Raw genomic sequence first — 21956 nt, forward strand, 5'->3', positions numbered from 1 at the left:
TGTTGTCACTGAAGACAAATCGGTATGGGAACCCACCCAAGTAAAGGACTGGCTGTGTATTACCTGGAATGCTGCATTAGGTACTTTGAAAATTGTGGAAAGGAGAATTGTTAAGATCATTAACTCAATTGATCATATTATTGAAGCCGATTTCAAAGTTTCCGCGAGAGAGTTGTCCTCCTTCACAGGTCAAATTATCTCTACCGGGCCTGTAGTTGGTAACATTGGCAGGATAATGACCAGACATTGTGTCTTGTCCACCTTGTGCAGAGATAATTGGGATTCTATATCCCTTCTCGACGATTACTGCAAGGAAGAACTGTATTTTTGGAAGGAAAATATGGTTAATATCAACACTAGGTATTGCTTTGTAAGTAAGGTACCAAGTTATTTTGTGTATTCTGACGCCAGTGCCACCGGAGGTGGAGCAATTATTGATTTTAACAATGATTTTGTGCGCCACAAAATGTGGTCGGAGAACGAGAGAGGTCAAAGTTCAACGTCGAGAGAACTGTCTGTTATTGAGGGGTTTCGACAAAACACTGACCCCCGGTCAACTGACCCCCTTACTGACCCCACTACTGACCCACTATAAAATCAATGGGAAAATGAATACTGCTTACTTAAGCCTCAACAACCCTTTTTAAACGGCATTGTTCAACAGTATTTAAGTCTAAGCACCCATTTTAAAAAGGTTAGTTTTCGATTATTGTTGTGATGGCCGATTACTTCATGTAAGCTAACCTTTTTAAAATGGGTGCTTAGACTTAAATACTGTTGAACAATGCTGTTTAAAAATGGTTGTTGAGGCTTAAGTAAGCAGTATTCATTTTCCCATTGATTTTATTGGGGGTCAGTAGGGGGTCAGTAAGGGGGTCAGTTGACCGGGGGTCCGTGTTTTGTCGAAACCCGTTATTGAGTGTTGAGGCTATTCCTCAACAATAGTTTCCCTATTTATTAGTCCATGCCAATCCTAACAATATACCGGCATGCGGCGGGAGCTGATTTTTGTTTTGTGCTTCCGACTGCGAATTGATTTGTGCTTACTGTAGTGACAGTGTTCTCATCAAATGGTCAGTAAAACTCGCTTCCCGACAGTTGTTTAATTCAGAGTGTAATTCGCGGTTTATTTGTAGGTTTTTATGGCGTCTTCTTGTCGCTTGTTATACCAGATGAGAAAAAACAATTGCAAGTGCTGTGAAAATTGGGTGTGTCAATAAATCGACTGTTGTGTTCAAGATAGCTTCGAGCGTGTACTTATTCCCCGAACATCAGCTTTTGTAAAAACCATTTGTATTTTATTACCTGCGCTTTTTGGTGGGACTTGTGGTTGTCTCCGTGGTGAAAAATTGTGTGGAAACTTTAACTTGATTCATCGATCGCCGATCAAAGCTGAAATACCGCTTCGCATTGCGTGATGACTCAGGAAGGAATACTTTACGAACGATTGGAAAAACTGGAAAGGTCTCGCAGAGGACATTTGTCGACAATAACAAGATTGTGCAATGAAATAGAGGAAAATCTGAACGACTTCAGCAACGTTGTGAAGGTACGAGCTGAACAATCCCAAGTAAATAAGGCGTGGGAACAGTACTGTGTTTGTTGTGATAAATACGCTGATTTGCTTGATGATTCGTGTGAGAAATACCAAAGAGTTTTGAGCGACCGTGCCGTTCAATACTCAAGAATACAAGCTTACAATAGTAAAATTGAACAGTTTGCCATTAGTGCTGCTTCCTTTTACAATGTTCAGGTGTCTGAAGATGTGAAGGTGTCAAAGAAAATCTCCCCAACCAATTCCGTTCATTCCTTTTCAAGTCAAACATCAAAATTAAGTATATCAAGTTCTAAAGCTCAAAGGGCTAAGATCCAAGCAGTGAAAGCAGCAATAATCCAGCAGCAAGCTGAAGAAAGTAGTAGAAGGGCAGTTGAACTTGAGGTGAAAAGGGTTGAGCTGGAGATAAAGCACACTGAAATGAAATTACAACATAGATTAGAATTAACCAAATTAGAAGCCGAAAGCGAGGTCGCTGCTGCAAAGAATCAAGCGGAATTACCCAAGTTAGAAGCATTTCTAGCAGAACAGGAGGTCTCTGATTTACTCAGTTGCGAGAAAGGTGCTAAGTGGCCCCACAAGCATGACATGAACTTTAAGGGCATCGAAATCCAACCCCCGGAAGTGCCAAGTGTTACTTTACCATCCGTGACTACTACTAGTAGCAATCTTGATATGGGTCCAAGCGGAAACCCTCCTTTGACATCTACGCCTGCTGCAGAAAATCCCCTCACAACAAGCTCTACTCCTCCCATTGCCAAAATCCGCTTCACAGTCCCACATGTGACATCCAAGGAGTTAACTGAGCTAGCTGTAAATGTACAGTCAGAAAAGGTTCCAAGTCCTAATATACCTAAGCTGCAACAGTTGACCCCTCTCGCTGTGTCAACCACAACCCTCGATCCAGTACCACAGCCAGCCACTTACACTCGCCCAGCCCCAGAATCCGGCGGCCTTCAAGTGAAATGAAAGCCTTGTTACTATTATGTCCTCAATGGAGAGGAGGAGTGTATCACATGACCTTCCACCTGTGCAAGTTCAGAAATTTGATGGTTCCCCTGAGAGGTATCCAGCCTTTCGACAAAGATTCAAGCAACTGGTGGAAACAAGACCACTTGATGATTCAGTTAAAATGACTCGTCTGTTACAGTTTTTAGAGGGACCAGCCTTACTTGCAGTGCAAAGATATGAGCCAATGCCAGGTGGTATGTCAAAGGCTCTTAAAACGTTAGAGGATCGATTTGGGCAACAATTCCAAGTAGTGAGGGCATGTATTGAACCCCTTACCAAGGGGCCTGCTATACAAGCCAGTGACAAGGACAGTTTACAACGCTATGCTGATACAGCCCAAGTTACCTACGATACCCTAGAGTCCATTGGATACCTTAGTGAAATGAACGCAGATAATCTTAAGAAAGTCATTACACGGTTACCCAGGTGGATGCAGGCTAAATTTGCGGAGCATCTGAAGAGTCTTCAGCGTAAAGGACAACTAATGCCAAGTTTCAGGGATGTTGACTTACCATCACAATTTACTCCGTTTCCAGAGTATCCTGTCTGGCACGTACAGTAGAATGACCCTTTGGTGTTGGTGCAATTGGCATCTGCATGGCAATTATGAGTTTGGGAAGCGCATTCGTCTATGTCTGAATAAAAATTGAAAATGTAAGCAAGAAACATGCAACCATCAACGTTTTGGGCGTTTCAGTTTTTTTCCTAAACAGGAAAAGAAGAAAAAATAAACAAAGCAATAAGTAATGAAATAACCAAGTGTACTTCCAGGCGACCCTGCAACTGCTGTTCTAAGATGGTTACCTGTGAAATGTTCCCTTGCGCCAGAATATCTTACTCGACACGTCCAATTAAAATCAGCGAAATAGCGGCATGGTCGAGCAGTTTGATTGTGAAGGAAATTACTCATCAAAACTTAAGTCCTTTCCCCTTTACACAAATTTAAGGTTATTCAGCTTTTTATTGTTAACTGCGGCTTGTTAACAGCTTTTTTTATTTATTTTTTATTTTTATTTATTTATTTATTTTTTTAACGACTTTATTGCGCATATCAGATAAATATTTAAACAAGACAAAAGTGCATAACAAATAGAAAACAGAAAATTAAAACTTAGAAAAAAAAAAACTAACAATTTCACAATTTCACAATTTCAAATTACAAATGAGTGGGTGTCGGAAGAATGAAAGAGAGGGAGAGGGAGCCCAGCGACGACTTGGAACACGGGAACTGTTTTTCATGGGTATCGAGGACAAAAACGAAAGCAATGGCAACGATCTGTAGCACGATGTTTGAAAGCAAACGGGTCGACCTAGGTGCTAAGTGCAATGATTCCATAGATACTTAAGTTTATTAATACTATGTGGTTAAATGGGAAAAACAGAGCATATAATAACTTCAGTCTCATGACTTCAATGCTAAAACTCTTCATTAATTAAGACTGCTTATTTTATACCCAAAGCTTACCAACACACGTGACTCCATCTCCTGAGTATCCCGTATGGCACGTGCAATCGAACGATCCTTCGGTATTGGTACAGTTGGCGTCAGCATGACAATTGTGATTCCCAGATCCACACTTATCAATAACTGCAGTAGGCAAATATAATAATACGGTTTTAGTCCCTAGAGGTTCTATTGTTCTCCCTAAGCCAGCAGCACCTATTTGCGGTTTAATGTAGTTGCTAGCTATAAGAGTACAACTCCAGCAAGTGTCCTTCAGTTTTGGAGTAATCATTCATTTGTTCGCAAAAAAAAATTGGGCAGTTCTCGGTATATTTGAAATTCTGTGATACTACCGGCATAGAAGTCGCTGTGCTGTTGTTAGAGAGGATTCTGACGATAAAACGGTATATTAACCCAACCCAAGGGTAATGGCCTATGGATTCTTGATCAGCAACAAAAGTATGTATTTGTTTGCACAGGTATATTTACCAACACAGTTGATCCCATCTCCTGAGTAACCATGGCGACACGAGCAATGGAACGATCCTTTAGTATTGGTGCAGGTAGAATCAGCGTGGCAGTTATCGGTATCTTTAGCGCATTCGTCGATATCTAAAATAAAATACGTTTTTGTCAAATTTTTATAGAGAAGATGATTTATTTTTAACAAAAATAAAAAAAACTTTATAAATCTATGATAATTTTCTCAATTTCTAATTTTCTCATAGTCTTTTTTCCACCTGTTTTCGAAAAGGAAATACAGTCAATTCCGTATCATTCTCATTCATGAAAGTACGTAGTCCATTTCCAATTTCAATACGGTATCACGCCACTTAAATATGTTGGCGTTTTTATAAAGTGACTGAGGATTGTGCGTACTGAACATCGATGTCTATTCTAAAGCAGGCATCTCTGTAAAACCACATAGCCGTACTTTCTAGGATGCAGCTTTACTGTCTTCAGAGTCCGTTATTTATTTATTTATTTTTCGTTGTTTGCTTCCATTGTTTTCCGAGCCACTTTCAATGGCCGTTGACAAAGACGCATGATAACGATTGTTAACCTCTTGAAATGAAGACAATTGTTCTGTTTCCTTCTTCTGTTTCTGTTGTAAATTTGTGATGATTGCTTACCGTCGCAAATACTTCCATCTCCATTGAATCCTGTTTGGCATCTACAGTGGAATGACCCATCAGTGTTGGTACAGTTAGCATCAGAATGACAATTATGTATATTCGTGGCACATTCTTCAACGTCTGCAAATAAAGGGATGTGAACCTGAATGCAAGTTATTTCATTGACAGAACTATTTGTAAGATCGAAGCTCTACGAAATAGCGGATACCGTGATAAAGCACAGTAAGAAACTCCAGAGAGAAAAGGTACTGGTACCGGTCCGATTGTTATACACTGCGTTGCGTTTCAAAAGTTCGTTACTTTTTTCTGTACCTCTCCTGCTGCTAAGGATTTTAGTCATTGGTCAGTTTAAAGGGACCTCGAAAAAAGGCATCACGGTCAACTCGCAACCACGATGGCTTCCAACCAATAGGTCAGATGCAATAATACGAAAATAAGAGGCATAAGGTTTTTAAACGCCCTGTATTCATTTTGGTGTTTTATTCTTCCTTGTCACTTTTAGGCCAAATTTTGATTGAAGACGCTACAAAACACTATCTTAAGTGCGAACAACTCGGAAACAAGAGGAAAGTTTGCGAGAAGCGGTTGTTAATAATGTTGTCAACAAACGAGTGTCTGTGAGAGACGGGTTCACACTAAATGTTGCGAATTTTAACCCCACACCACAAGCAGGTGGATTTTATCGCTAAAAAATTATCACAAATGCCATATGTGATCGCGCATTTCATCACAGAGATTCTAGCTGTATTGAAAGACTAGGGAACAAATTAATGCGTTAAGTAAGCAGAGGGCGCTTCCATTAACTTGGAATGAACTTTTCTGGCTTGTTTTGAAATACCGCATGGATCAGGAGTTTTAACTCAGTGTAAAGTGCAAATATGTAATGCTTGATCTTATCTTGACAAACGAAATCGTCAGAATATACAATGAAACAGCCCTTCGGTATTTGATTGACATAGCCTCATTATGACAGTTGCATTTCCAACTTCGTCTTCACGCTTTGTAAGGGGGTGTTTACTTGTAAAATCTCATACCGGTACGAGTTTCATTCTGGCACGAGTTGTCAATTTCATACCGCGTTTACATGGACGACACAAATATTGACACAGGGATGACCATCGATTACCGGACGCCATCTTGACGAATATTTAGAAATACAACGCATGCATCAATAGTCCCAGTCCACCACGACTTAACGACTCGTACCGGAATGGGAGTCAATGTAGCGTTTACATGATACCGGTATAACTTTTCATATCGTTATGAGAATTTCGATCTGGTTCAACTACCGGTATGAGTTGTACTGGTATGAGATTTTTCACCGGTATCATGTAAACAAATACAGAGCGATAAGTAAGAACCGGGATGACCTCGTACCAGAATGAAACTCGTACCGGTATTATGTAAACACCCCCTAAGTCTAAACAGGTATATAACATTCAATTTTCAAATCACATTAATATCATTTACAGTAAAAATTAAGAATCTAAATTAAGAAAATTAAACGAAACCGTGTATGCAAATCAGGAGAGCGTTACATCAGATATACAACCATTAATTAATTAATAAAACGCTTCCATTGTTTTACTTCAAAAATTATTAATGAGACAAACTACGGGAACGCCTTAAACATTCTCAGGTGAGAAATCCAGTTTGAAGAAAGTAGCAATTACCTATTATAACTACACATGAACAAGTTAAATTCAGAGCGATATTTCAACCTGGAGCAATTATGGCTGTGCAAAGAGCGTTGCTTACTACTGAACGTTGTTTTCATTTAGGCGTAGCTTTTAGGTTTCATTCATTGACAGCTTAACAGACCCTACGGCTCATCTTTACTAGCGTGACCCATTTTTTAATTAGCCATGCTGGCACGTTCTGAAGAATGACTTTTTTGGCATTGGTACAATCGACACCTGTTTGCTTGCTAATAAATTCGCCAAAACACGAAGGAACTTTACACCAGTGTCTAGTGTTCTAGCGCTGGAGCACAGATTGAGGAGATTCCATACTCATGGTTTGCAGATGGACGCCATGAGAGCCTATGCCATTCTGCGGTAGGTGTCCAATAATTGTGTCCGATCCACTCTGTGGAGATGAAGGAGCCTTAAACGCACTTGAGTCAGGGTAACTGTAAATTTTGAACTTGAGTAGCGTTCTCACGTACTTAGTAAGTGATGCGTACTGTCGAGCCCTTATGGAACAGCTTTAAGGCTTGGGGTTTTAATCGATTTTTCTCAAGGTCTTGTCCTTGTGGTTTGATTCTTTTTTGTGTGTTATAATATTAATGGACTGGTTTCACTATTTACTATCTTAATAAAAGGTTTTTCTTGGTAACCTATCGGCACCACTTTATAAGGCACGTTTCAAAGGTCGAACTTTACATGTGCCGAATCTAATGCAAATGAGGAAAATCTTGTGTTTTCGCTCATTTGCATTAGATTCGGCACATGTAAAGTTCGCAGTTTGAAAAGGGCCTTAGTCTCTAATCCAAATTACGACAGCATGTATAAGCTAAGCTAGGATTTTCGTGAGTGCCTAATGATTGATCGCACCATCTGCAATGACATATCCTTAGAACACTCAATCCAGAATATTGTGCGAAAATAGGGATACACTTATTCTTTGCATGCCCGGCACTGCTATGGAAGAAGAAAGTTTTATTTTGCTTAGTTCGTATTTGCAGACCGTCTCGTTCCAACTGCTCCAACAATACGCCGTTCTCCCTAAGTTTGCTGGCGCTTCGCCCTACGTAAACATACATACATACCTACATAACTGACCACTCCCCACACGGGCTTTTCAGGACCAATGAAACACAATCACGACAGAACAGAACAGAAAATTCAACAACAACTGTTGAGAATCGCAACCGGTCGGAGGCAAACCAGTTGGCTATTTGCAAGTGCAGCTGAGAAGTTGAACCAGGGACTACCAGGAACAAATTCAACCAGTGGTCAGAACGTGTCTTGAAGCGCGGCGGTATCATCGGTTGTCGTCCTAAGGTCAAGAAGCGCAACGCCGAAAAAAGTCTTTTGGGAATCTCCATATTATAATTACAGCTTTAGTCAATCAAATCCCGTCTCAACTGAATGCACTTGGACACTTTTTTGAAAAAGTCCGTTGTATAAGGATGCCTTTGTCTTACAGTTAATCAAACTACGTCTGTGTTAGCAATAGTTACGTCCTTATCTTTTATTTCTCTTCTTATTTAGTTGTGTGCCTGATATTAATCCGTAAGGCCCAAAGTTTAAAATATCTGTCCAGGAACTTGCAGAAAGAGGTATAGTGTCCAATGTTAGTTTCATTTTTTGACGAAAAAATAGTTTAAAGCCAATTCCAACGACAATGTAATCTACCTCACCAAGCGAGGCTTGTCTTAAAATCCTGAAGAAATGAGTTAGTATTGCAAAACAACCTAAAGCCATATATAGTAAACTGATTGGGGTGAAGTGCGAGTAACTCCTGATCCATATTTGTTTGCTAAATAAGACATTGTGCTCTTTTAGTCAATCGACGGTCGATGTTTTGCAGAGCTTTGGTCGCTATCAAAAGCCCGATTAGTAAGTGTACAGCAATGTTTTATTATAGCAAACACGAGTTCTTAATTTCATGCACGTTTAACCAGTGTTAAGTAAATAGATATTACGGTCTCTTACCGGAACAATAAATTCCATTGCCTGTGTATCCAGCATTACAGGTGCAGTAGTAGGTCCCTTTGGTGTTGTTACAATATCCGTTTTCATGACACATGTGAGTATTTAGAGAGCATTCATCCATATCTAAAAAGTTGATGAAAATAACAATTTACTTCATGCGAAAATATTATGAATGAAAGTATCCTGTGGGCCAACTCATGAGTGCAAATGATATGCTTTGGGATATTAAAAATTGATTGAAAGTTACCTTAATAATTTTCAGCCGGGAGAGAAGGTACGGTGTTTCTTTATTAAAAAAATATTGGCTCCATGGAGTGACTATGGCCCCCACTAACCACTGCAGCTTTTTCATTGTCCTTCGCGCATTCACGAAAATATAATTGTTTTGAAGCGATTGTACATACCTGTGCATGTTATTCCATTGCCAGTGTATCCATCATGACACGTGCAGATGTAAGACCCTTTCGTGTTGTTGCACGTGGCGTCTACATGACATTTATCCGTTTCCAAAGCGCATTCGTCTACATCTGCAATAGTAATAAATTGAGATTAAGTGAAGCTATGATTTTCGCAGTTATGGACGCAATTTTAACAATTGCGTAGAGAAGCCTGAAAATTTCAGGACTTCAACAGGGTTTGAACCCGTGAGCTCGCGATACCGGTGTGACTGTCCCTAGGGGGAGTGGTCAATTAAGTGTGTATTGTATCATCCCTGCCATTTTCTGTATTTGCTATTTTGTTCAAACCTTCCTTCAGTGTTTTAAGTAGTTGTTTTTGTTATTATTTGGTTGCTAGTTCCTAGTTGCAGGGTATGGTTACATTTCGTGTCACAGCCCTTTTAACAGGGTTTTCGACAGTTCTGTAAGGTAGCGGACACATTTTTGAAAGCATAGGACGTGGAATTTTTGGCGCCGCAAGGCGCCTTGCGAGCTATCTAGGGGGGTCTGGCAATTTTTAAAATATGACACTCAAAAAGGCTGTTTCCACGGTTTCCTGAACCCAAGAATCAGTTTTCCAGGCAAGGCTGGAGTTCACTTAAATTCTCTTTAAAAAGTAAGTTTAAAAAGAATTATAATAATAAAAAATAAAACAAACCCCTCAAATATTGGCATCAAAATACTGACATGGAATGGAAAACCACCAGACGAAACGTCCGGTCTCAGAGTTTCACAATTCTTGATGACATTTGCTCCAAATCTACTACCTGAACAAAGCGTGCCATTTCCCCCAAATCCTGGTCTACACCCGCACAGGAAAGAGCCGTCCGTGTTAATACAATTGCCGATTTCATGGCAGTTATGAGTGTTAACCGCACATTCGTCAATATCTGAATAACACGGAAAAAATACTTATGAAAACAAGGTAAATTGTGGTACCGATAAAGTAGTTGACCAAGGGAAAGTGGGCGACAGTCTAGGGCCCTTTCTCTTTCAAAGGGACCCTTACGCGACTTGAACGACCGTGGACGCAAGCCTTGTCCGAATTTCATCATTCCAATAAAACAAATTATAAACAAAATTCACAATAACCGTAAGCGAAAATGATCATCGCAGTTCAGAGAAACTAATCAATAGTAGGCTTGTTGTGGTACTCGAACCCATGAATGTAGCTGCATTCCTCTACCGTGACCATAGTTATCAAGCCATCTGGGAGCTGGTAAGTTGCCAACTTCTCACTAGAGAATGTACAGCACAGTGAGAAAAGGTTCCAAGTCCTAATATACCTAAGCTGCAACAGTTGAACCCTCTCGCTGTGTCAACCACAACCCTCGATCCAGTACCCCAGCCAGCCACTTACACTCGCCCAGCCCCTTCAAGTGTCATGGGATCTGTGAGCAATGAAAGCCTTGTTGCTATTATGTCCTCAATGGAGAGGATAAGTGTATCACATGACCTCCCACCTGTGCAAGTTCAAAAATTTGATGGTTCCCCTGAGAGGTATCCAGCCTTTCGACAAAGATTCAAGCAACTGGTGGAAACAAGACCACTTGATGATTCAGTTAAAATGACTGGTCTGTTACAGTTTTTAGAGGGACCTGCCTTACTTGCAGAGCAAAGATATGAGCCAATGCCAGGTGGTATGTCAAAGGCTCTTAAAACGTTAGAGGATCGATTTGGGCAACAATTCCAAGTAGTGAGGGCATGTATTGAACCCCTTACCAAGGGGCCTGCTATACAAGCCAGTGTCAAGGACAGTTTACAACGCTATGCTGATACAGCCCAAGTTACCTACGATACCCTAGCGTCCATGGGATACCTTAGTGAAATGAACGCAGATAATCTTGAGAAAGTCATTACACGGTTACCCAGGTGGATGCAGGCTAAATTTGATGAGCATCTGAAGAGTCTTGAGCGTAAAGGACAACTGATGCCAAGTTTCAGGGATGTTGACTTACCATCACAATTTACTCCGTTTCCAGAGTACCCTGTCTGGCACGTACAGTAGAATGACCCTTTGGTGTTGGTGCAATTGGCATCTGCATGGCAATTATGAGTTTGGGAAGCGCATTCGTCTATGTCTGAATAAAAATTGAAAATGTAAGCAAGAAACATGCAACCATCAACGTTTTGGGCGTTTCAGTTTTTTTCCTAAACAGGAAAAGAAGAAAAAATAAACAAAGCAATAAGTAATGAAATAACCAAGTGTACTTCCAGGCGACCCTGCAACTGCTGTTCTAAGATGGTTACCTGTGAAATGTTCTCTTGGGCCAGAGTATCTTACTCGACACGTCCAATTAAAATAAGCGAAATTGTGGCATGGTCGAGCAGTTTGATTGTGAAGGAAATTACTCATCAATACCTAAGTCCTTTCCCCTTTATACAAATTTAAGATTATTCAGCTTTTTATTGTTCACTGCGGCTTGTTAACAGCTTGACTAATGCTTACCATTTCACAATTTCAAATTACAAATAAGTGGGTGTCGGAAGAATGAAAGAGAGGGAGAGGGAGCCCAGCGACGACTTGGAACACGGGAACTGTTTTTCATGGGTATCGAGGACAAAAACGACAGCAATGGCGACGATCTGTAGCACGATGTTTGAAAGCAAACGGGTCGACCTAGGTGCTAAGTGCAATGATTCCATAGATACTTAAGTTTATTAATTGCCAACGAGTCAGGCCTTCTGAAGACAGAAGGCCTGGCGAGGCGGCAGCTTATAGAGCCGCGAGAAGATTTTTAGGCGGACGAAATCTCAGAAGCGCTTCAAATTTGAGTGTAATGTAGACCAAAAGCTGTAATGTAGACCAAAGCGATGAAATGTTGACCGTAGCGATAACCAATGAGAGTTAAGCACGAGTACGCCGCGTGATGTTTGCAGCCGCCAGGCGCCAGATCACGCAAGCTTGGCTCGTTGGCACTTTAGCGACAGCTATAACTAGTGCTATGTAGTTAAATGGGAAAAACGGAGCATATAATAACTTCAGTCTCATGACTTCAATGCTAAAACTCTTCATTAATTAAGACTGCTTATTTTATACCCAAAGCTTACCAACACACGTGACTCCATCTCCTGAGTATCCCGTATGGCACGTGCAATCGAACGATCCTTCGGTATTGGTACAGTTGGCGTCAGCATGACAATTGTGATTCCCAGATCCACACTTATCAATAACTGCAGTAGGCAAATATAATAATACGGTTTTAGTCCCTAGAGGTTCTATTGTTCTCCCTAAGCCAGCAGCACCTATTTGCGGTTTAATGTAGTTGCTAGCTATAAGAGTACAACTCCAGCAAGTGTCCTTCAGTTTTGGAGTAATCATTCATTTGTTCGCAAAAAAAAATTGGGCAGTTCTCGGTATATTTGAAATTCTGTGATACTACCGGCATAGAAGTCGCTGTGCTGTTGTTAGAGAGGATTCTGACGATAAAACGGTATATTAACCCAACCCAAGGGTAATGGCCTATGGATTCTTGATCAGCAACAAAAGTATGTATTTGTTTGCACAGGTATATTTACCAACACAGTTGATCCCATCTCCTGAGTAACCATGGCGACACGAGCAATGGAACGATCCTTTAGTATTGGTGCAGGTAGAATCAGCGTGGCAGTTATCGGTATCTTTAGCGCATTCGTCGATATCTAAAATAAAATACGTTTTTGTCAAATTTTTATAGAGAAGATGATTTATTTTTAACAAAAATAAAAAAAACTTTATAAATCTATGACAATTTTCTCATTTTCTAATTTTCTCATAGTCTTTTTTCCACCTGTTTTCGAAAAGGAAATACAGTCAATTCCGTATCATTCTCACTCATGTAAGTACGTAGTCCATTTCCAATTTCAATACGGCATCACGGCACTTAAATATGTTGGCGTTTTTATAAAGTGACTGAGGATTGTGCGTACTGAACATCGATGTCTATTCTAAAGCAGGCATCTCTGTAAAACCACATAGCCTTACTTTCTAGGATGCAGCTTTACTGTCTTCAGAGTCCGTTATTTATTTATTTATTTTTCGTTGTTTGCTTCCATTGTTTTCCGAGCCACTTTCAATGGCCGTTGACAAAGACACATGATAACAATTGTAACCTCTTGAAATGAAGACAATTGTTCTGTTTCCTTTTTGTTGTAAATTTGTGATGACTGCATACCGTCGCAAATACTTCCATCTCCATTGAATCCTGTTTGGCATCTACAGCGGAATGACCCATCAGTGTTGGTACAGTTAGCATCAGAATGACAATTATGTATATTCGTGGCACATTCTTCAACGTCTGCAAATAAAGGGATGTGAACCTGAATGCAAGTTATTTCATTGACAGAACTATTTGTTAGATCGAAGCTGTACGAAATAGCGGATACCGTGATAAAGCACAGTAAGAAACTCCAGAGAGAAAAGGTACTGGTACCGGTCCGATTGTTATACACTGCGTTGCGTTTCAAAAGTTCGTTACTTTTTTCTGTACCTCTCCTGCGCTGCTAAAGATTTTAGTCATTGGTCAGTTTAAAGGGACCTCGAAAAAAGGCATCACGGTCAACTCGCAACCACGATGGCTTCCAACCAATAGGTGAGATGCAATAATACGAAAATAAGAGGCATAAGGTTTTTAAACGCCCTGTATTCATTTTGTGTTTCATTCTTCCTTGTCACTTTTAGGTCAAATTTCTGATTGAAGACGCTACAAAACACTATCTTAAGTGCGAACAACTCGGAAACAAGAGGAAAGTTTGCGAGAAGCGGTTGTTAATAATGTTGTCAACAAACGAGTGTCTGTGAGAGACGGGTTCACACTAAATGTTGCGAATTTTAACCCCACAACACAATCAGGTGGATTTTATTGCTAAAAAATTATCACAAATGCCATATGTGATCGCGCATTTCATCACAGAGATTCTAGCTGTATTGAAAGACTAGGGAACAAATGCGTTAAGTAAGCAGAGGGCGCTTCCATTAACTTGGAATGAACTTTTGCGGCTTGTTTTGAAATACCGCATGGATCAGGAGTTTTAACTCAGTGTAAAGTGCAAATATATAATGCTTAATCTTACCTTGACAAACGAAATCGTCAGAATATACAATGAAACAGCCCTTTGGTATTTGATTGACATAGCCTCATTATGACAGTTGCATTTCCAACTTCGTCTTCACGCTTTGTAAGGGGGTGTTTACTTGTAAAATCTCATACCGGTACGAGTTTAATTCTGGTACGAGTTGTCAATTTCATACCGCGTTTACATGGCCGACACAAATATTGACACAGGGATGACCTTCCATCGATTACCGGACGCCATCTTGACGAATATTTATAAATACAACGCATGCGTCAATAGTCCCAGTCCACCACGACTTGACAACTCGTACCGGAATGGGAGTCAATGTAGCGTTAACATAACATTCAATTTTAAAATCACATTATTATCATTTACAGTAAAAATTAAGAATCTAAATTAAGAAAATTAAACGAAACCGTGTATGCAAATCAGGAGAGCGTTACATCAGATATACAACCATTAATTAATTAATAAAACGCTTCCATTGTTTTACTTCAAAAATTATTAATGAGACAAACTACGGGGACGCCTTAAACATTCTCAGGTGAGAAAATGATCCAGTTTGAAGAAAGTAGCAATTACCTATTATAACTACACATGAACAAGTTAAATTCAGAGCGATATTTCAAACTGGAGCAGTTATGGCTGTGCAAAGAGCGTTGCTTACTACTGAACGTTGTTTTCATCTAGGCGTAGCTTTTAGGTTTCATTCATTGACAGCTTAACAGACCCTACAGCTCATCTTTACTAGCGTGACTCCATTTTTTGATTAGCCATGCTGGCACGTTCTGAAGAATGACTTTTTTGGCATTGGTACAATCGACACCTGTGTGATTGCTAATAAATTCGCCAAAACACGAAGGAACTTTACACAAGTGTCTAGTGTTCTAGCGCTGGAGCACAAATTGGGGAGATTCCATACTCATGGTTTGCAAATGGACGCCATGAGACCGCCATTCTGCGGTAGGTGTCCAATAAATTGTGTCCCATCCACTCTGTGGAGATGAAGGAGCCTTAAACGCACTTGAGTCAGGGTAACTGTAAATTTTGAACTTGAGTAGCGTTCTCACGTACTTAGTAAGTGATGCGTACTGTAGAGCCCCTATGGCACAGCTTTAAGGCTTGGGGTTTTTATCGATTTTTCTCAAGGTCTTGTCCTTGTGGTTTGATTCTTTTTTGTGTGTTTTAATATTAATGGGCTGGTTTCACCATTTACTATCTTAATAAATGGTTTTTTTGGTAACCTATCGGCACCAGTTTATAAGGCCCGTTTCAAACGTCGACCTTTACATGTGCCGAATCTAATGCAAATGAGGAAAATCTTGTGTTTTCGCTCATTTGCATTAGATTCGGCACATGTAAAGTTGGACGTTTGAAAAGGGCCTTAGTCTCTAATCCAAATTACGACAGCATGTATAAGCTAAGCTAGGATTTTCGTGAGTGCCTAATGATTGATCGCACCATCTGCAATGACATATCCTTAGAACACTCAATCCAGAATATTGTGCGAAAATAGGGATACACTTATTCTTTGCATGCCCGGCACTGCTATAGAGGAAGAAAGTTTTATTTTGCTTAGTTCGTATTTGCAGACCGTCTCGTTCCAACTGCTCCAACAATACGCCGTTCTCCCTAAGTTTGCTGGCGCTTCGCCCTACGTAAACATACATACATACCTACATAACTGACCACTCCCCACACGGGCTTTTCAGGACCAATGAAACACAATCACGACAGAACAGAACAGAAAATTCAACAACAACTGTTGAGAATCCCAACCGGTCGGAGGCAAACCAGTTGGCTATTTGCAAGTGCAGCTGAGAAGTTGAACCAGGGACTACCAGGAACAAATTCAACCAGTGGTCAGAACGTGTCTTGAAGCGCGGCGGTATCATCGGTTGTCGTCCTAAGGTCAAGAAGCGCAACGCCGAAAAAAGTCTTTTGGGAATCTCCATATTATAATTACAGCTTTAGTCAATCAAATCCCGTCTCAACTGGATGCACTTGGACACTTTTTTGAAAAAGTCCGTTGTATAAGGATGCCTTTGTCACACAGTAAATTAAACTACGTCTGTGTTAGCAATAGTTACGTCCTTACCTTTTATTTCTCTTCTTATTTAGTTGTGTGCCTGATATTAATCCGTAAGGCCCAAAGTTTAAAGTATCTGTCAAGGAACTTGCAGAAAGAGGTATAGTGTCCAATGTTAGTTTCATTTTTTGACGAAACAATAGTTTAAAGCCAGTTCCAACGACAATGTAACCTACCTTACAAAGCGAGGCTTGTCTTAAAATCCTGAAGAAATGAGTTAGTATTGCAAAACAACCTAAAGCCATATATAGTAAACTGATTGGGGTGAAGTGCGAGTAACTCCTGATCCATATTTTGTTTGCTAAATAAGACATTGTGCACTTTTAGTCAATCGACGGTCGATGTTTTGCAGAGCTTTAATTGCTATCAAAAGCCCGATTAGTAAGTGTACAGCAATGTTTTACTATAGCAAACACGAGTTCTTAATTTCATGCACGTTTAACCAGTGTTAAGTAAATAGATATTACGGCCTCTTACCGGAACAATAAATTCCATTGCCTGTGTATCCAGCATTACAGGTGCAGTAGTAGGACCCTTTGGTGTTGTTACAATATCCGTTTTCATGACACATGTGAGTATTTAGAGAGCATTCATCCATATTTAAATAGTTGATGAAAATAACAATTTACTTCATGCGAAAATATAATAAATGAAAGTATCCTGTGGGCCAACTCACGAGTGCAAATGATATGCTTTGGGATATTAAAAATTGATTGAAAGTTACCTTAATAAATTTCAGCCGGGAGAGAAGGTACGGTGTTTCTTTATTAAAAAAATATTGGCTCCATGGAGTGACTATGGCCCCCACTAACCACTGCAGCTCCTTCATTGTCCTTCGCGCATTCACGAAAATATAATTGTTTTGAAGCGATTGTACATACCTGTGCATGTTATTCCATTGCCAGTGTATCCATCATGACACGTGCAGATGTAAGACCCTTTCGTGTTGTTGCACGTGGCGTCTACATGACATTTATCCGTTTCCAAAGCGCATTCGTCTACATCTGCAATAGTAATAAATTGAGATTAAGTGAAGCTATGATTTTCGCAGTTATGGACGCAATTTTAACAATTGCGTAGAGAAGCCTGAAAATTTCAGGACTTCAACGGGGTTTGAACCCGTGAGCCGCGATACCGGTGCGACGCTCCATAGGGGGTGTGGTCAATAAAGTGTGTATTGTATCATTCCTGCCATTTTCTGTATTTGCTATTTTGTTCAAACCTTCCTTCAGTGTTTTAAGTAGTTGTTTTTGTTATTATTTGGTTGCTAGTTCTTAGTTGCAGGATATGGTTACATTTCGTGTCACAGCCCCTTTAACAGGGTTTTGGACAGTTCTGTAAGGTAGCGGACACATTTTTGAAAACATAGGACGTGGAATTTTTGGCGCCGCAAGGCGCCTTGCGAACTATCTAGGGGGATCTGGCAATTTTTAAAATATAACACTTAAAACGGCTGTTTCCACTGGATGTTGACTTACCATCACAATTTACTCCGTTTCCAGAGTATCCTGTCTGGCACGTACAGTAGAATGACCCTTTGGTGTTGGTGCAATTGGCATCTGCATGGCAATTATGAGTTTGGGAAGCGCATTCGTCTATGTCTGAATAAAAAGTGAAAATGTAAGCAAGAAACATGCAACCATCAACGTTTTGGGCGTTTCAGTTTTTTTCCTAAACAGGAAAAGAACCTCACATTCGTCAATATCTGAATAACAGGGAAAAAATACTTATGAAAACGAGGGAAATTGTGGTAGCGATAAAGTAGTTGACCAAGGGAAAGTGGGCGACAGTCTAGGGCCCTTTCTCTATCAAAGGGATCCTTACGCGACTTGAACGACCGTGGACGCAAGCCTTGTCCGAATTTCATCATTCCAATAAAACAAATTATAAACAAAATTCACAATAACCGTAAGCGAAAATGATCATCGCAGTTCAGAGAAAGTAATCAGTTGCAAAGTAAACCTAAAACAGTAGGCTTGAAGTAGTACTCGAACCCATGAATGTAGCTGCATTCCTCTACCGTGACCATAGTTATCAAGCCATCTGGGAGCTGGTAAGTTGCCAACTTCTCACTAGAGAATGCAATTTCCTTTTGACAAACTCGTCGAGTACTTGCCGCTACGACTTTTCGATGAAACTGAGTCGTCGCAGACCATCTTGCCGGAACGAGTTGAGCACACCGGGCTGCGCAGTACGGATGTGCAATAATAAAAATCCCAGAACTCGTACTCGAAGTCGCACTCGTTGTCGATGCTAACACATTAGCGACCTTTAAATCGGAGGTCGAGGCGACTACGAGTACGAGTTTTCCACTCTGATCATGCGCATTAGGTTTGGAGGCCCACATTTTTCGAAGTGCGCGTGCTCAGAACGGAAAATTTGTACTCGAAGTCGCACTCGTCCGCCGATCTAAAGGCCTATACTGTATCCCGTATGAGGTAAATAAACTATTTCAACTGCGATAATCATCCTCATTTTACCACCAAAAGTCACAACATAATTCAAATTCGACATATACCACCCGCGCTCAAGACTCTCCAAGATATGCCAGCTAATGTTTCACTACTAAAGTATTTTACCTCCAAATGCCGAAAACTTCGATAATTTTGCCAGTCAGTATTCAATGGAGGTTTTTACAAAACACTGACTTTTTTCCCATACTAAGAGAACAAAACAACGAACTTATTCTGCTCGGCAATTCCCTAGTCGGTATGCTTAGACAAAAAGTATGGATATAATAATTGATAATTATTATACCTGTGCAATTTTTCCCATCTTTAGTATACACCGACACACAAGTGCAGACAAATGATCCATGAGTATTGCTACAGCTGGCGTTTTGATGACAGTTGTGCTTGTATGCCATTTTAGTTGTCGTACATTCATCAATGTCTGGAATGTTTCAAAAGTTCATTATCAATTGCTTTCTTTTCAAGAAATTTTGGTCAACATCCAACGACGATTCAATGATGCTAACAATTAATATTGAATGGATCTTTAAAGTGCCCCTGTGACCAAAAAATCAATTCATATTTTTCTTTGGATTTCAAAACTATGTTAACAAAGCACTAAGTGACTCACGTTTTAAGCCTTGATTTCAAAAAGACACCTCTTTATTTTAACTGTAATTTTCCTATTTTATGGTCCGCCATTACTAACATTATGTTCTTGAGAGAGCTGGATCGAGGAGAAAATGACGTCAAAGGCTCACTAGTTTAAGAATGCAATACGTGTGTACGCCGCAGAATTAATATGCAGCACGGGGGTTTTGGGCTTTCAGACTTTTAAACTCACGCTCGGCATATATAATAAGCTGCGTTCACACGCTGAAATTTTAAGCTATTGAGCCTCTGACGTCACTTTTCCCTGGATCCAACCGTCTGAGGTCCAATCGGTCAGTTTTGAACGTGAGTAATGGCGGACCGTGTAATCCAAAACTTACACTCAAAGTAAACGGCCTTTGGATAAAAATCAAAGCTCAAAATTTTGCCAGTTAGATGTTAAGCAAACACACTTTCAAAATCTGAAGGAAAAAAGGAAGTGGTTTTTTTGATCACAGGGGCACTTTAAAGGTCTGAAGTTATCTTGAATGCACATAGTAGAATGCATTTACTAAGCGAACTCTTACCCAGTCAACTGAGGGTGTCTATTTTTTTTGTCAAACAGACTTACATTATGTTACACTGATCTTTAAAGGTATTCAGACCAGGGCAATGCCTTTGAAAACAGAATACTGATGAACTTGTTAACTTCTACAAAAAAATCGTATTAGGTCTAAGCGGTTTAGAGAGAGAGCGAAAATATAGGTTCTCCACGCTATGCTTGTGTTAGACTTAGCTCTCGTTCTCTTCGTATCGACTGCTACAACAATAACAAGATTGGACTTTGTGTGGAAGGACCGGGGGGCACCCGACGATATTACTGGATAGTTGTGACACAGCCTCACCAGCATGAAATGATTTTAATGTGGCCAAGGTGTTTTTGTCAGATGACATTCTGGTAGCAGTCGCTACGCAGTCGCTTAAGCTCCCAATTGCCTTTGGTAATCTGATGAAGAGCAAAACTGGTGTGAAAAATCTGTAGAGTAAATCCGCAATACACAGGCCTGTAAAACTTTATTTAGTGTTAATAACAATTTTGCTGCTAGTCCTTAAAAGTACCGCGCCCTGGTAAATTGCGGTTATAAACTCCTACAGAAACACTAAGTAAATTAAAACTCTCCAGGGCACCTGGAGTCCATGCGCATGCATGCTCTGGATTCAAATCCCCTTCTCATCACCAACTGTTTACGGTGAATGCGGATTAAGAACAATCTCGCTTTACAATTAGGCATGTGGTTGAGCCATTTCAATCGGGTTTCTTATGCGGGGCTACTGAAATTTCAAGAAGAAAAACATGCCGGCACGGAGCATAGCGACCAAAATCGATCTCAGTGAACGGTTTCCAACAGTTTTAATAGATAAGAGTACCGCTAATGTTTTTCCAGTTTTAAAGTAAAGTGCAATAGTTTTTGTGTTTTATCACGTATGGAACTATGCACAAATGAGCAACTACATCGTGCCCGCGTGAAATGTCAAAGTCCTGTGCTAACTTAAAAGAAGAAGAAGAAGAAAGATACAAATCCTCACCAGTGCAATTTGTACCATCCCCTAAAAACCCTGGTTTGCATCCACACAAGAAGTGAGTTTTTGTGTTGTAACAAATGCCATCTTCATGACAGTCATTGTTTTGGCTCGAGGCACATTCATCAAAATCTATTGAACAAACGGACAAGGAAAGAGTAAAGAACAGCTATCAAGTTCAGCCCTAAATTCCATAGCCATAGAAGTTGATTGAAAACACATTCCGGCAACATGAAGGTGACAGAAACTGAGACCATTTAGAATAATGCACTTCTTTACAGCTGGACAAAATCGTTTGGACGATGTAACCGTTGGCAAATTATTCAACAAGGTAAATGATAATAGGGCCGTTTATACGAGAGAAAATAAGCCGCGGCTTACTCTGGCCGTGGCTTACATAATACGCAAAAGGAACTATTTATTCGAGTGTAAACTCCCAGGCCATGATAAGCCGCGGCTTGAGAAAGCTGTGAACGTAGATTTTGTACCATTTATACGGGGTGTTCGCGTCTTATGTAAGCCGCGGCTTATTTTCTCTCGTATAAGCGGCCCTAATGTGAATAAACTGAAAAGGAAAGGTCAAAAGAACCTTTGAAAGCCAAAAAACGCACAAGGTTTCAAGAGAGCGTGCCGTCTCTTACTTTTTTATATTTTTTATTTTATTTGCTTCACCAAATAAACAAACAAAACAATTACGTGTACAGAAGAACATTGGCAGGGACACCGCAACAGCTGTGGCTAAATACAGCGGGCCCGGATGGGAAGCCAAACCACGCTTTTCGTCATATATATCTCGTCTAACGGATTGTAACGCCGATTCAACCTGAAGAAGGCTGTGTTATACACGGTCGAAATATAGGTGGTTTATTGTTACGACAACAACATAACATATCGTTGTTCCAAATAGCATCTTCATGCTGCAGAGTTGCTCATTCGAATCGTAGTCGA

General features: G+C 40.2%; 1 protein-coding gene across 1 annotated transcript in view; it reads right to left on the minus strand.

The window, feature by feature from the left end:
* Positions 1 to 329: 329 nt before the first annotated feature.
* Positions 330 to 21956, minus strand: part of LOC138001146 (cubilin-like) — a 43652-nt gene continuing 22025 nt past the window's right edge. The window contains exons 17-32 of the mRNA XM_068847808.1: positions 21015 to 21140; positions 19144 to 19278; positions 17865 to 17987; positions 17268 to 17390; positions 13397 to 13519; positions 12762 to 12884; positions 12294 to 12416; positions 11201 to 11323; positions 9210 to 9332; positions 8806 to 8928; positions 5144 to 5266; positions 4500 to 4622; positions 4032 to 4154; positions 3079 to 3201; positions 910 to 1970; positions 330 to 515 (exon numbers count right to left, since the gene is read on the minus strand). Coding sequence (XP_068703909.1) covers positions 1855 to 1970; positions 3079 to 3201; positions 4032 to 4154; positions 4500 to 4622; positions 5144 to 5266; positions 8806 to 8928; positions 9210 to 9332; positions 11201 to 11323; positions 12294 to 12416; positions 12762 to 12884; positions 13397 to 13519; positions 17268 to 17390; positions 17865 to 17987; positions 19144 to 19278; positions 21015 to 21140 — 1853 coding nt within the window. The 3' untranslated portion in view covers positions 330 to 515; positions 910 to 1854. The remainder of the gene's footprint in view (positions 516 to 909; positions 1971 to 3078; positions 3202 to 4031; positions 4155 to 4499; positions 4623 to 5143; positions 5267 to 8805; positions 8929 to 9209; positions 9333 to 11200; positions 11324 to 12293; positions 12417 to 12761; positions 12885 to 13396; positions 13520 to 17267; positions 17391 to 17864; positions 17988 to 19143; positions 19279 to 21014; positions 21141 to 21956) is intronic.

Source organism: Montipora foliosa, chromosome 4, assembly GCF_036669935.1.
Source record: "Montipora foliosa isolate CH-2021 chromosome 4, ASM3666993v2, whole genome shotgun sequence".
In the NCBI taxonomy this organism is placed as follows: Eukaryota; Metazoa; Cnidaria; class Anthozoa; order Scleractinia; family Acroporidae; genus Montipora; species Montipora foliosa.